The 13,926-nt window shown below is 40.6% G+C and overlaps 1 protein-coding gene across 6 annotated transcripts in view; it reads right to left on the bottom strand.

Annotated features, from left to right (window-relative positions):
* Positions 1-982: 982 nt before the first annotated feature.
* The window catches only part of ppip5k1b (diphosphoinositol pentakisphosphate kinase 1b), a 49,649-nt gene continuing 36,705 nt past the window's right edge, over positions 983-13,926 (bottom strand). For all 6 annotated transcript variants that reach the window (XM_062389493.1, XM_062389495.1, XM_062389496.1 and 3 more), the window contains 3 exons: positions 10,402-10,539; positions 9,602-9,715; positions 983-3,267 (listed from right to left, as the gene is read on the bottom strand). In XM_062389493.1, the coding sequence (XP_062245477.1) occupies positions 3,176-3,267; positions 9,602-9,715; positions 10,402-10,539 (344 nt within the window). In that variant the 3' untranslated portion in view covers positions 983-3,175. The remainder of the gene's footprint in view (positions 3,268-9,601; positions 9,716-10,401; positions 10,540-13,926) is intronic.

The raw sequence follows: 13,926 nt of genomic DNA, 5'->3' as shown, positions 1-13,926 counted from the left end.
CATCAGCATTTGGCTTCCAGGGAGTCGGCTGGCTACGTCTCTCTCTCCGTTCACCCAGCGCCACTCTATTACATCTGGGGGCGCCGCCATGGCAACGCATGGGAGCAATAGGAGGAGGCATGAGTCATCGCTATTCATATACGCTGTTTGGAGAGGAAAGGAAGAAGAGTGGAGGCAAAAGAGAAGAAGATGGGAGGAGAGGATAGAGGAAAATAACTCCACTGGGGAGAAGGGGGATCATAAAGAAGGGAGGTGATGGGGATGAATATGAGATTAAGTTAAAGAAAGATGAAGTGAGGAGAGGATACAAAATTAGAGGAAACAAACGAGGGGAGGAGCTTAGGCGCAGGGGAGAGAGAAAGGAGAGGAAAGGAGAGCAGTCAAATAAAGTAGAGGAGCAACAGGAGGAGAAAGAAGAGGAGATAAGCAGCTGAATAGGAAGAATTGGGTGAAGAAAAACAGACAAGCGGAGAGAATAAGAGAGGTCAATTTCCAATGAGGTAAAATAGATGAGTGGGGATGAAATAAAGATCAAGACAGAGTGGGGAGGAGGGAACCAGGTGAGGTAAGGAGATAGAAGAGGTGATTAAAGTGAAGGAGGAGAGGAGATAGTGGAAGAAAGAACAGACTGAAGAAAAACAAGAGATGAGTGGAGGAGGAGCACATGTTGGTGGTGGAGAAGAGAAAATGGGAGTTAAAAGGAGGGATAAAAGGAAAGAACAAAAGAAAAAGAGAAGAGTGGGACGGGAGGAGAGAAAAAGCTTGGTGGCAAAGAGAAGGAGAAAGAAGTGAGATAAAAAAACAAAAGAGAGAGGGGTGTTGGCACAACAGTGACAAGGAGCTTTGTTTATGGAGCAATAAGAGGCTTATGTGTCTGGCCTGGACTTAGTGACATTAATAGCGTGCGCGCACACACACACACACACACACAGCAGGTGTGAGCTCATGTGATTTGTTGGTCTTTAGAATAAATTGAACAATGTTTTCACTGTTTTACTTTTTTATTAACCCCTCCTCCCCTTCTTCTTTTCCAGCATCACGTACCGACCTAAACGGCCATCGAAAAGAAATGTTACAGAATTTGAACGTTAAACCGATTTGTTCTCCAGCAGGAAAACGTGTCACAAAACATATACACCCCTCTGTGGCTGTCATTAAATTGAACATTCAATAATAACATAAATACACATACGTACAATTACCAACATCAAACAAATGACTGGAAGGAAAAAATACTGAATCTGAATATTAAAATCAAACTATTTCTGACTAAAATATACATATGTTTGTTCTACAGCAGGCGTTTGGGCTCAGATCATTTTCAGTTAAACTAGGTTAAAATGAACAGGGAGCTATTTTATTTCTTTAATTTGCACTTTGGTGTTGCTGACAGCACTGCCTGAATGCAGTTCTCTTCATCACCGCACTCCTAAAAAAAACTGCAAGTCACTGCTTTATCATGCAGCCTTTGTTTTGGTCAAAGTTATTAAAAGTATCTGTATTTATTTTTAGATTTGAATTTAACCAACAGAAGGTGAATTGACACCTGATTCATTCATGTTAATGATAAAAAAGTTCCACTTTCCGATTCCTGTCAAGTCTACCTGAGCATCACTTGTCTTCACAAACTGTCACTTGATCAATTCAACACTAAAAAATACAAAAGTAATTTGCTGTGATATCACAGTCTGAAAACTGCAGTATGCATGTAGTCATCATATAGAAGTACATTTAGACTACTCAATCAAATGAGGTTTCCCTTTAAGTCTAAAATAAATCTAAACCAAAGATTTTCTTGAAATCATACCTCAGTTGTGACTCAAATAAGAATAATACAATACAGCAGGAAACCAGCAGTGTGTGAAACACTTCAATATTTCTCTCACAAGTTATTTAAAGGCACATTGACACATTCATTGCGTTTCCATTTAACAGCAGATGATCAAAAAAAGAAAATGGCAGTCGAATCAAGTACTTTGTAATCGGACTCCTTTCTCTGTATGTCACAGTGTCGGACACATTTAGGCTGCAGCTGCTGCTTTGGTTAGATGTGGACAAAGGTTTGAAAGGTCTGAGAATAAAATGTATTTCTTAAGGTTTTCAGTTTCTGCCTTTAAAAAAAAATAAATCTGTACAAACCAAATATACATAGTGAAATAATGTTCATGAGTTCTTAAAGGAATAACTTGACACAGATGAGCACATCTTTGCTTTCTTACCAAGAGTTAGATGAGAAGATCAGTATCACCCTCATGTCTGTACACGGAATGTGAGGATTCATTTTGCAAATGGGATATGACACATTATATCCAATTTATTTAATTCAGACATAAACTGCAGTGTTAAAGCTTCTGCAAATAAAACCACAAACTGTTGCTCTTTACACTTTTACACGAATCACAAACAGATAAAACATGTCGATTGGAGGAAGTGTTTCATTATTTTTGGAAAGAGACTTTGTACAGTGCGAAGCCAACTGATTCTTTCATCATATTCAACTAACAGATCAGAGTGATATTAACACACTTATCTAACTCTCATTTCCACAAGTTTAAAGTATTTTTTCAAAGCTTTGATTCCTCCCCCCCCCTTCATGCTCAACAAACAGATTTCTCTAAGGCTGGACAATGACTGGCTTTTTTACAGCTGTAATGCAGCAGAGACATGTTTACCTTTTGTATTCTCAAATGTGACTATGACAGCTGACAGGCGGGCTCATGCATTACTGCTGTAGATGCAGATAGTTTCATGAGGCAGCTGGTGATTGAAGCATTGGGTTTTGATGTTGGCAGTATAAAATGACTTCACAGGCACAACTGGTCGGAGTTTTGGCTCGATGCACTGGTGAAGGGGTTGCAGCGGCTTGATGAAATTGCAGCGAAACTGAAGACGAAGATGCAGGTGAGAGGTTTAGAACTGGTGAGGGTGCAGAGTTTTCTTCCAGTGCAGAGCAGGGGAGGAGTGGTTGAGCCATGGTCTGGCTGCACCAGAAGAGTCTGTGTTGAGTGTGAGTGGTTATATTAACAGTTTGTAATACCTAAGGCAGGAATCATTTCCCTCCAGGGTTTCTTTGGGCTTGTGAGCAGAGGGAGAAAGATGTAGAAAAGCACTGAGACGAACAGACCAAGGGCCTCATGTCGTCCCCTCTCAGGTAACCAGACGTCCTCGCGGCAGTCTACTCACTGAAGCTGAAGTTCAGGCCAGAGCTCTCTGTGACCGGCGAGGAAGGGCCCGCGCTGGACACAGTACTAGAGGGGATGCTGCCATCTTAAAAGGAAGAAGAAAAAAAGTTCAGTCAATTCTCTATCTAACTCAAAATACATGATGATCCCAACACATAAAAACAATCTACACAAAATAAACAAACATGTCTGAAAACAGCACTGGTACAAGTGATTTATTTTGAAAACCTCTGTCAGCCCCCGAGCGAACTGTTAATCTCTTTGTCGAACCGGAGCACCTGCTCCTGTCAGTGAGAGGCCTTGTTTGTTGTGATACTGTATGTGTGTCATTCTGAGGGACGCAGGGGGAGGAGCCACACCATCCCCTCGCCGATTCATCTTCTGCTCTGTTGCCATGGAGAACATTATAAAACCATTTTGATACATCAAACCAAGTGTATGTGTGTGTATGTGTGGCCATGAGCATGGGCCTTTTGACTTTGGATTTGTAATGGCCTCAGTGTTTTGAATGTCAGACCAAATTGCCTCATGTTGTGCAGCAGCCGGTCATTTTTAAGAATCTGGACAACAGAAGGTTCTTTGAGTTTGCACAAGATGTTTGAAAGGGTTCTGGACTTTGTTTCACTGAATTCTTTCATCAGAACATTGTGGAACAGAAAGGTCTGGTATTTCTACCACACAGCATGTTCTCTGTGGTGATTCTTGGTTCACATGGCGTGCTCCTCTGTGTGTTCTGTTTTATACACCTTAACTACTTTCTTAATTCGAGCATTTCTGAGTTTGCTCTTTATATTTTTTATTTCTCTAGAATGTCTTGTTTCGGCCCTCTCTCCTTTCCTCGCTTTCTTGATTCTCTTTGTCTATGCTTCCAATTATTTCTCCTTTTCCTCTGTTCTCTTACAGTCCAATCCAGCTCTGTCTGTCCTTTCTTAGAATTTCTTCTTTTAATTCTGGCTGTGTACTGATTTTCTCTCTATGCTTTTTTGATACTCTCTGTTCCTCCTCCTTCGTTCCTCCGGTGACAGAGGTTACCAAACAGGAAATATTAACATCAAGATTTAAAACTATAAAATTGATTTGACCCATTCTGCCCGACAGTTGCAATCAGAAATATTCAACCCCCCAAAGATTTTAAAGATTTATCAATTAAAGTAGACAGAATCTTGTTCTTTGATCAAGATTCTGCTTCAGATGCCTTCTTTATGAGTTGAGTGATAAAGAAAATCAACACGGAAAATGCATGATGTAGTCTTTGTGTGCAGCAGTATATTTTGTTAAGATAGCCATGTCACAATTATTCAACCCCTATATAATATTGTTGTTTTTAAAGCTGTCTGACAGTTTTTTTTGTCCTAAAGATGAGTTGAAACATTATTAAGCCTTTGGGAACTCTATACTGATCCTTCATTTGCTTCAGCTGTGATGCATATATAAACCCCACCCATGAAGGTATTCAAGGTGAGTTGCAATCATGGGAAAGACAAAGGAGCTTACACAAAAGCTGAGAGAGGAGATTATTTCATCACACCTGAAAGGCCTTGGGTAGAAGAAGAATTCCCCAAAAATTATATTCCAAGAGACACAATTGGGAACATTATAAGGAAGTTTACAACTGATGGAGCAGCTTCAAACATGCCTGGCCGTGGAAGAAAGCCCAGCATTTCATCAAGGACCCTCAGCAACTTAGTCAGAACAACTCAGATAAATCCCTGTGTGACTGCAAGACACCTACAGGATGACCTGATGAAGGCTGGTACAAGTGCTGCAGTGGCAACTATAAGACACTGAATAATAAAGGACTTAATGGGCGGCTCCAAGACGCACTCAGCTCTTGACCACAAGCAACATCAAAAGTCGACTAGAATATGCCAGGAGGAATTTGGATAAGCCTACAGAGTTTTGGGTGACAGTTCTATGGACTGATGAAACCAAACTGGAACTGTTTGGACGTATGGACCAGCGGTATGTCTGGCGTGTGAAAGGACAGGCTTATGACCAGAAGAATACCATCCCCACAGTCCAGCATGGAGGTTGGTCAAAGATGATGTTGGGCCTGTTTTTCTGCGGCAGGAACTAGCAATCTTTATTGTGTACATGGCATCATGGATTCACAGAAATACCAGGCCATTTTAAAGAGGAATGTGATTCCTTCTGTTGACAAATTGAACCTTGGTGATCATCGACTTTCCAGCAAGACAATGATCCAAAGCAAAATCTCCAAGTCCACCAAAGCTTGGTTGAGAAAAAGATCCTGGAACCTCCTGGGGTTGCATTCACATTCACTAGATTCAAATTTGATTTGAAAATCTTTGGTGGGATTTAAAGAAGGCAGTTGCAGCATGGAAGCCATCAAACATCACTGATCTAGAGGCTTTTGCACTTGAAAAATGGGCAAAGATTCCAATCGAGAGGTGTAAGAAGCTTGTCCGCACTTAACGAAAACATTTTTCAGAAGTTATAAAAGCTAGAGGATGCGCCACAAAGTACTGAAGCTGGGGGGTTGAATAATACTGCACATGCACATGTGTTGAAAGAGTTACATTTTTCATTTGAACTTCAAAGTTAAGTCAACTTCTGTTGTCAAAATAACTAAAATACGCATCAATAATTATCTTTTGTTGTTTGATGAGGTTTTTTTTGTAATTTATTGTCATTATCTGTCATCCACATCACTATAATGTCTATTGAGGTGAGGGGGTTGAATATTTCTGATTGCAACTGTAGATGCACTCTGCATAGTTGGAATGTGAAAATGGGTTTCTCAGATTGAGTGCTGCTCCTTGAGCTTTATTACATTTCACTGAATATCTCACAGGGTTGAAGAAAAGTGGGGACACAAATTTGAAACCTTATGAAATATAAAATATTATTAAGTTTTTCTTTAATGAAACAAGCTATATTTAATGTACCCTTCTGTGTGGACATGCTGTTTTAGATGTAGCGGAAAGACAGTAAGCGTCATTGATTTAATATAATAATTATGAAAACATCAAAACATCTACATTAAAAAATATATTATTTTGAAACCTAATGTAGTTTCAACTGCTGGATTTGTTTTGTCCAATGTGTCAAGAATCAGTGAGTTAGAGCTAGGGTTGGGAATCCTGGAAAAGCATACTAGAGCATCGTCTTTGCTTCAGCAGTGTATGTCTTCCAGTCTTAAGATGCCAATCAGGTTTATTACAGTCCTGCGAGGGCTACAGACAGTTTTCTATATTTTCAGACGACCTTATTTATTGATGGTTATTAGGACGGGAGGAGGGTGTGAACCATTTTAAACAAATCATATCATCATGATTTTGACAAATGAGATGCTATCCTGTGAGAGTCTGGTCTTGCTGAGTGCCTGACTGTAGCCCTTTAACATCTGTAACTGCAACCATCAGCAGAACAAGTGTCCCATTCATGCAGCTCTAACCTCCATCGTCCCTGTCTGTTCACTGTCTCATAAACAAGGCCTATTGAGTTCTGAGCAGTTTCAGCCGCCCACATCTGGAGCAGGTACCGATGGGACCGAGGACGATGGGGAGATGAACAGAGAACGGAAACACCCCCCGACATTGAGCCCCATGTAAATAACATAAACAAGAGGTGGTGCACGGAATTGAGGAAACACAAGAGGAGACAAGTGAAAGAGAGATGAGCGAGCAGAGGCTTCATCAATCAACACCAGTGGTGAGGGGATAAATTTATCTCCTCCGGACCTGGGGGGATAAGATGAAAACAAACAAAAACAAACAGAGTGAAGAAAGGAGGAGAAAGACGAGAAAGGGTGACAACATTGAAAAGGAGGGTCAGGTCAGTACAGAGGCTGTGATGTTCTCTCCAAGTCCTATTTAGGTTTAATAAAATATGCTGATCCAACACGGTGGCCTGCCAAGCATTTACGCTCTTCTCCTATTTAGCTCATCCGACAGTTTTGGTGCTTTTTTATAAAATGCAACTCACTTTGTGAGAAGCCACCTCCTATTATCTTACTCATTCATTTTAGATGAATCTTTCAAAGCCTGCTCGATTGGTTTAGTGCTGAAACAATGCATCATCACTATCATCATCATCGTCATCATTAATTGACTGACAAATGATGCAGTGAAAATCATTTGCTGCTTCCATGTTAAACGTTATAAATCAATTACCTTTGGGTTTGTTAATGGTCGGATAAGACAACACAAGCATTTTTGCCTCTGCCAAGGAAAGTCTGCTTTTGACTTTTTCTTTCTGTTAGTTTGATCTGATTTGTGTGCAGGATTATGCAACAAAACGACTGGACGGATTAACACCATCCTTGGTGTAAGAATGCTGTATGCTGTATGGGTCAGGGCAGAACCCATTATACGATGCTTAAAGTGTCTCTCTGCTGTGTCTCCTGGCACAGTCTCAAGAGCATGGAGGATATACCAAGAGACCGTCAGGCACTGCCAGAGCCCTACAAAATGACCTCCAGCAAGCTACTGGTGTGCATGTTTCTGATTAAACTGTCAGAAACAGACTCTTTGAGGGCGGCATGTGGCCAGAGTGATGAGGCAGTTCCTGGATGACGAAGGCATTGGTACCCTTGACTGGACCTCACGTTCCCCTGAACTAAATCCAACTGATCACCTATGAGATGTTATATATCGGTGCATCCGCAACACCAAGTACCGCCACCAGGTCTGAGAGGAAATCACCCCGGACACCATCCGCCGACTCATCAGGACCATGACCAACTCTCAATGAGGTGATAATTTTGGTTTCCTTAGACCGTTTTTACCTCATTTTGTTCCCAACAAATAATACAATGTACAGTAAAGATTTTTTTGACTTGAATAATTCGTCCATCAGGTTCTGATGTGTGATTTAAGTGTTCCCTTCATTTTGTGCAGCAGTGTATTTTTGTGCGGTGATGGATCAGGGGGCAGATCCATTACCTTTTTTTTTTCACTTTCTTTAACATTTCATTATTTTTATTCATTTGTCAGAAAATAATTCCTGTAGCTTGGTGAAACAATTCTGACAAATTCGACGTGATAACGGACCTGATATTCGTGGGTGTTTGAAGTTTGAGCCGATCCAAATAAATATCCGTAACTAGTGCATTTAAATGTGGTTTCATAAGGGGTCTGTTGGTAGAGACATTTTCTCTATGGAGTGACATTTATTATTTTCTCATATTTGCTAAACTGAAAGAAGAAACAAGTTAAACCTATGTGTAATCCCAGTGAAAACATTTCCTTTGTTTTTACATTTCACGTTTTCAGAGCTGCTCATTGGAGCCCTATGAGGCGCTGAGTGAAAGGTGTCACTGTTGTTAATGTAAATTAATCGTTACTTTATTTTGGGAGCTTGTGAAATAGATGTGACCTCTGTGTTATGATTCAGTGAGTATGTATAACCACTGGGTCAGCACAGATAACTGAATCTATCGGCTACCTTCAACATGAAGGTCATTCTGAATGTGAGGGAGGTGAACACATGCCGTTTGTCTTTTTCGAGGTTTTGCTGAGCCGACACCCTTTATCGACGTCACTCTGCTGTTCAGTCGTACTCAGCTCCTCCTCCTCATACACGGCAGCTGCCCAGGACCATGACAAGCAGCCCTGCTGGAACTACTAAAAGGTTTAGCCAATGTTCAAGGCGGAATGTGAAACTTCTTGGTGACCGCACTAAACAAATCAACATGTTCATGTGTTATTTCAGGCAGTGTGCATTATTCTTAGGGAGTCCATCTGGATTTAGTATTTGGGTTCAGAACCAATGTTTTTCCAATAAATCTTCTTTATTAATACATTTTTTATATTTGATTTAGTTTTTGCAATAAATGCATCAATGCGTCAGAGTTGGTAGGACACAGTTTGGCATGGCTTTGTGCTGTCACTACAATCAAACACTGTGCGGAGAAGGACATGCACCACACAAGCATTTTGTTTTCGTCTATAACATGTAGACCAGACCATGAAAATTCCATATAAATGGAATGATGATTCTCACATTATTACTTTTTGTTGCCAGTAGGTGGTGCTATGACTGAATAATAGCATGTAGATGCGTTCAGACAGAGACTCTGTATAGATTCTACATTTGCCATGCTGCCGGTGCAACACCGTTTCCCAAAAACTCACAATTTTTCAAATAGAGTGTCATCAAGATCTTGAGACTTTGACATTTTGATGTGGTCATGTTAGTATTTAGTGTAACACTCCAACTGCACTGTTAATCGTAAGAAAATCATGATCTCGGTTCAAACCCATAAGTGATCCAATTTCTAGATGACGAGTCTACAGCATATTATTTCCTGATACCCACCCTTAAGTATTTGTGACATACATAACACTTTTTCTTACTCTGAATAATTTTGTCTTAATGTTTTAAGAACTGTATTGTGCAGACATCTACCAGGTCAAATAAAAGGAGGTCATCATAAAAATCTTTAAAACACTCACGCCACAGAGGCTGACTGTGCGGCCGGAGAGACGTCTCCGATCCAGAGGAGGACAGAGGCTGCTGTGGGCTGTAGAGAGACGTCTGGCTCTGAGAGTCAAACAGGCTGGAGAGCGCTGGAGTGGAGACGCCATAAACACATTAATATCAGTTCCCAAATGTCACACACCAAAGCTAATTTTACTTGATGGAGCAAAAGCATCGTAAAGTTCTTGGTGTAAGATCAAATCGATATCACAGGAACCTTTAGACCTAAAACAATTTACAATTTTGAATGGCACCACATGGGACTGAGCAACTTATTAACTCAAGCAGTCGTCATATTTGATATTTGGCTGGAAACACTTTTCAGACACTGACATAAAATTCAGCAATTTGTATCGTTACTGGTGATGCCGAGTCACTGATTAATTCAGCAGTCTTTTGTTATGAGGAATTTCTGCCAAGTCTTCATTAATTGAATCCCATGATCTGCTGGATTTAGGTCAGGTGACTGACAAATGACAGTTAACAGCAAGGGCGGATTCAGACACGGGGTCAGGGGAGCACTGTTCCTTGCTGAAATTATATTGGCCCCTGAACGGCTCCTGTCCTATCAGTAGACCTTTTTTATAAACTTTCAGACAATACTAAAAATAAATATAACATGTCATAAGATGATTACTAAGAACGTATGTTCTGAGAATAGGACCAAAACAACTTAATTATTCAATGTCCAAATAGAAAGAAGGTTCCTTTTACTTTGCAGCAGAAAAAGTCTTGTTGCATTAATGACAATGGCTGCTTCACAGTGTGGACTCACCTTTCATGGTTTTGGCGTGGGCCTCGCTGCTGCTCTCACACACCGTGTTGAGAAACTCGTCCACCTGCTTCAGTGACAGCGAGTTGTGCAGTGTCTCCAGCGGGTAGATAGAGGGCACCATAGAGCAGCCTTCAAAACCTGCAGCAGTGATAGGACAGACAGAAACATTGTACCTCTTCTCCATCAGACCCTGAAAGGAGGAGTGGTGAAATGACAGCTCTCTGTGCATGTTGCCAGTTCGTTCAGTTCGCTCAGTGCGGCAGCCATTTGTATTTGTTAGCAAGCCACGCAAAGTGTTGAGGCTAGTGCAACATCTCAAGTTAGTGCCTTGTTACTTTTTCCAATAGTGGCTGATACAGCAGACACAGTCCGTTAAGAAGACAAATTCAGCTGCTAAAATATTTGTCAGCAAACGTACCATCAGCAATATGGTTGACGATAATTTCCTTCTGTGGTTAGTGACCCCATATTAACAAAAAATTATAAAGTATCATTCATATACAGTGAATATGGTTGTGCAACCACATGGAAGATCATTTCTTATCTCTATAATTTGTACATTATTGTAATATTGGACAAATATCAGCCTCCAGACTTGAAGAGAAGTGATGGAGATTATAGCATATATTACCGTGTCCACTGATTTCTTTGGTTGTCAATTTACAACCAGGTGATGCATACGGTGATCAATAATATAAGTATAAGTTATGGTCAGCTGCAAGATGTTAAGATCCCACCTATTTGTAAGAAAAAAGTCAAAAAGTAAGTGCTGCCAACAATAATAATGAATCACACTCTGTTTCTGCGGTGTTAACAAGTAAAAACAACAAAGAACATCACACACTGCAGTACGCTGCAGCCAATGGCTCTGGATCAGGAGGAAAGATCCCAACTGGGCCCCAAGATGCTAGGGACATGCACCCCCCAAGAGGGTGTGTTGGGATTAAAAAGCAGAAACACCTGATGATGCTAAGGTACACAACTAACAGCTACTAACATCTACTGGTAGTTGGTAACCTAAATCGTGCAGAAGACCTTCAAATATCCCTTGTACATTCACCAACTCATCCTATATTCAAAAAAAATGTATAATACTGATATGCAGCAGAAAACTGACATGGGCTACAAAAATCTTATTCGTAACAGAGCCCTGTATACAAGCATTTAAAAAAAACACAATGATGAAGTAATTCCATAAAAAATAGGCGCATTGCCTCTAATTCATCAACCTCTTCAGAGAACATGCTGATCAGCGCTATCTTTCCTCTACATGAGTAATGTACTACGACTGATGTGAAAAGCTAGCGAGCTGCCAGAGAAAGGTTAAGGAGACACAGAGAAACAAGCTTTTTAATGATGCTCGGTGCATCCAGGAGAAGAGAGATGAAGAAATACAATTTAATACTGTGTAAAACCACCCAGGCTTTAGGAACAGGGAATTCTATCCTCGCAGGGGCACAGACGTGTGTTGTATATCAGTAACCGACTAACAATTTTTTCCCCTGGAACAACTCGTCTAATAAAATTACACCAGTGGAATGATCTGCAGTCAGCATTTAAAGGACAAGAACCATCAGAGGACTTAAAGGGGCCAATATATGAATTCCCAAGTTGATAATTAGCTGAGTTGTTTAAAGTTCATATGTATCATGGGATTATCCATGTGCAGTAAGTAGCATAAGCTCCAGGAAAGCAAAAAAAAGTATTTTCACATTCAGCATTCACTCCACTTTCTATACGTCTCTAATGTAAACTGTATTTCTACATGACATTCCTTTGTCGACCTTTTTCCAATTGTCATATCACAGCCGCAGCAGCAAGGTGACATCCTTATTCTTAATGGATTGTTGCCCAAAGCATCTTATCTAGTAGACTAAGCCATGGTTGTTGTTCAACATGAAAAGGTTGTCCTGCAAAAGTTTGGAAGATAAAGGGAAAGCAGACGATGTGAATGTTGATCACCCGCGACGGTTTGCTCTGTCTTTGTTGAACTGTATAATTAGGCAGGAGTTGTATGAGAATAACGCTGTAGATGACTTGGCATTCATCCCCTTTCCCTGCTCCCCATCTCAATGGCAGCCTCTTCGTACAGATCTCAAATTCAGCTCACATAATGCAGTGGGAAACACTACACTAAGCTGCACTGCACTATCCACTCTTCGATACAAGCAAAGACAGTACGGAAAGGAAAGAAAGCACAATGATACATAAAACAACAAAAGAAACATGGTAAAAAAAGTTAAAATACAATAGCCTGAACAAATCTCAGCCTGTTCTTTCTTGCAACCAACAAAAACAGCCGTAATTTATGCAGTCATCTCTGTTGAATGCAAATATTCATTGTGCAGCTCTGTTAAGGTGACACAATGTGCCATGTCATGCTCCAGAAGAACTTTACAAAATCACTCTATACACAGGCCACCAGTTGATGAGCTAATTAAGATGAGGGATAAAATGACGACACCCATCTCTTAACTGAGACTATAATCCCTGCAACCTGGGCAGGAGAGCACTTTGGGAGACACAGCGGAGCTCAGACCTGAGCTGTAATGTTCCAAGCCCAAACTGTTGCCATCAACTCCCGACTCTTGTCTACAGAGCTCATGAACAGTGAACAAGCCCCCAGTTTAAATACCATTCTACCACTTTATTTCCAAGGTAATCCTGATGCTACTGCTGCTGGTCAGCTGCTGCAGAGTTGGTTCAACTTGTGAACCTGTTAAGACCCAGTTTGCTTTTCCATGGGCTAGAGTAACAATGGAGCCTCATCATTATGCAACTGTACACGTCTGTGACTTCCCAGCTACACTAGCATCGACTGCACATCATCAACAATGGAAGCAGGTATTGGGACAGCCTACCCCTCGGGTGAACGAGGCGGCAGCCTCGATCTGGCTCTTGAACTGCCTTGGTGGAATAGGGGCACAAGACAACCATTACTCAGGATGGACCATTTCAAGAAGGCAGTTAGACCAGTCTAATACGCCTCCCTAAAAAGTTTGTTTCAAAGATCATCAAGTGTCCACCCATCATGCATAGAGCAATTACTCCTCTACACATTCTCATATTTAGAATGAAAATATAAATGTTGAGCAACATTTGCCAGAATAATATCTTTAAAGTTTGAAAAAACAAAAAAAAGTCAAATTTTTTATAAAGGACAAGCGACTAAATGGACCTGAGAACTTAAAGCCATAGAGAAATTCGTTTTAAGAATTTTCATATAAGACGCTCTGTATTTCCACACACGTTTTCATGCACATTTTCAATTTGCATTTAAACATACCAGGCTGAGGTGCAAAAGGCGCCGAACAAAACAGAAACAGGCTTAAGTCACTGCAATGGCACTCAGTTGAGCTCAAACACCAAGACTCAACGGCCCCCTACAGTCAGTCAAGCAGCTCCAAATATCACACATGCAAAGATATCAGTTTTCTAAATGTATGAGATTTATCCCCTGGGAAAAACAGGGAAAATGTTGAAAAAAAAGCTAAAATAGTTACTGTATCTGCACTATTAGTTATT

The sequence above is a fragment of the Platichthys flesus genome, chromosome 6, assembly GCF_949316205.1.
Source record: "Platichthys flesus chromosome 6, fPlaFle2.1, whole genome shotgun sequence".
NCBI lineage: Eukaryota > Metazoa > Chordata > Actinopteri > Pleuronectiformes > Pleuronectidae > Platichthys > Platichthys flesus.
The sequence above is the reverse complement of the archived record's forward strand: the minus strand, read 5'-3'. Positions and strand labels throughout refer to the sequence as shown.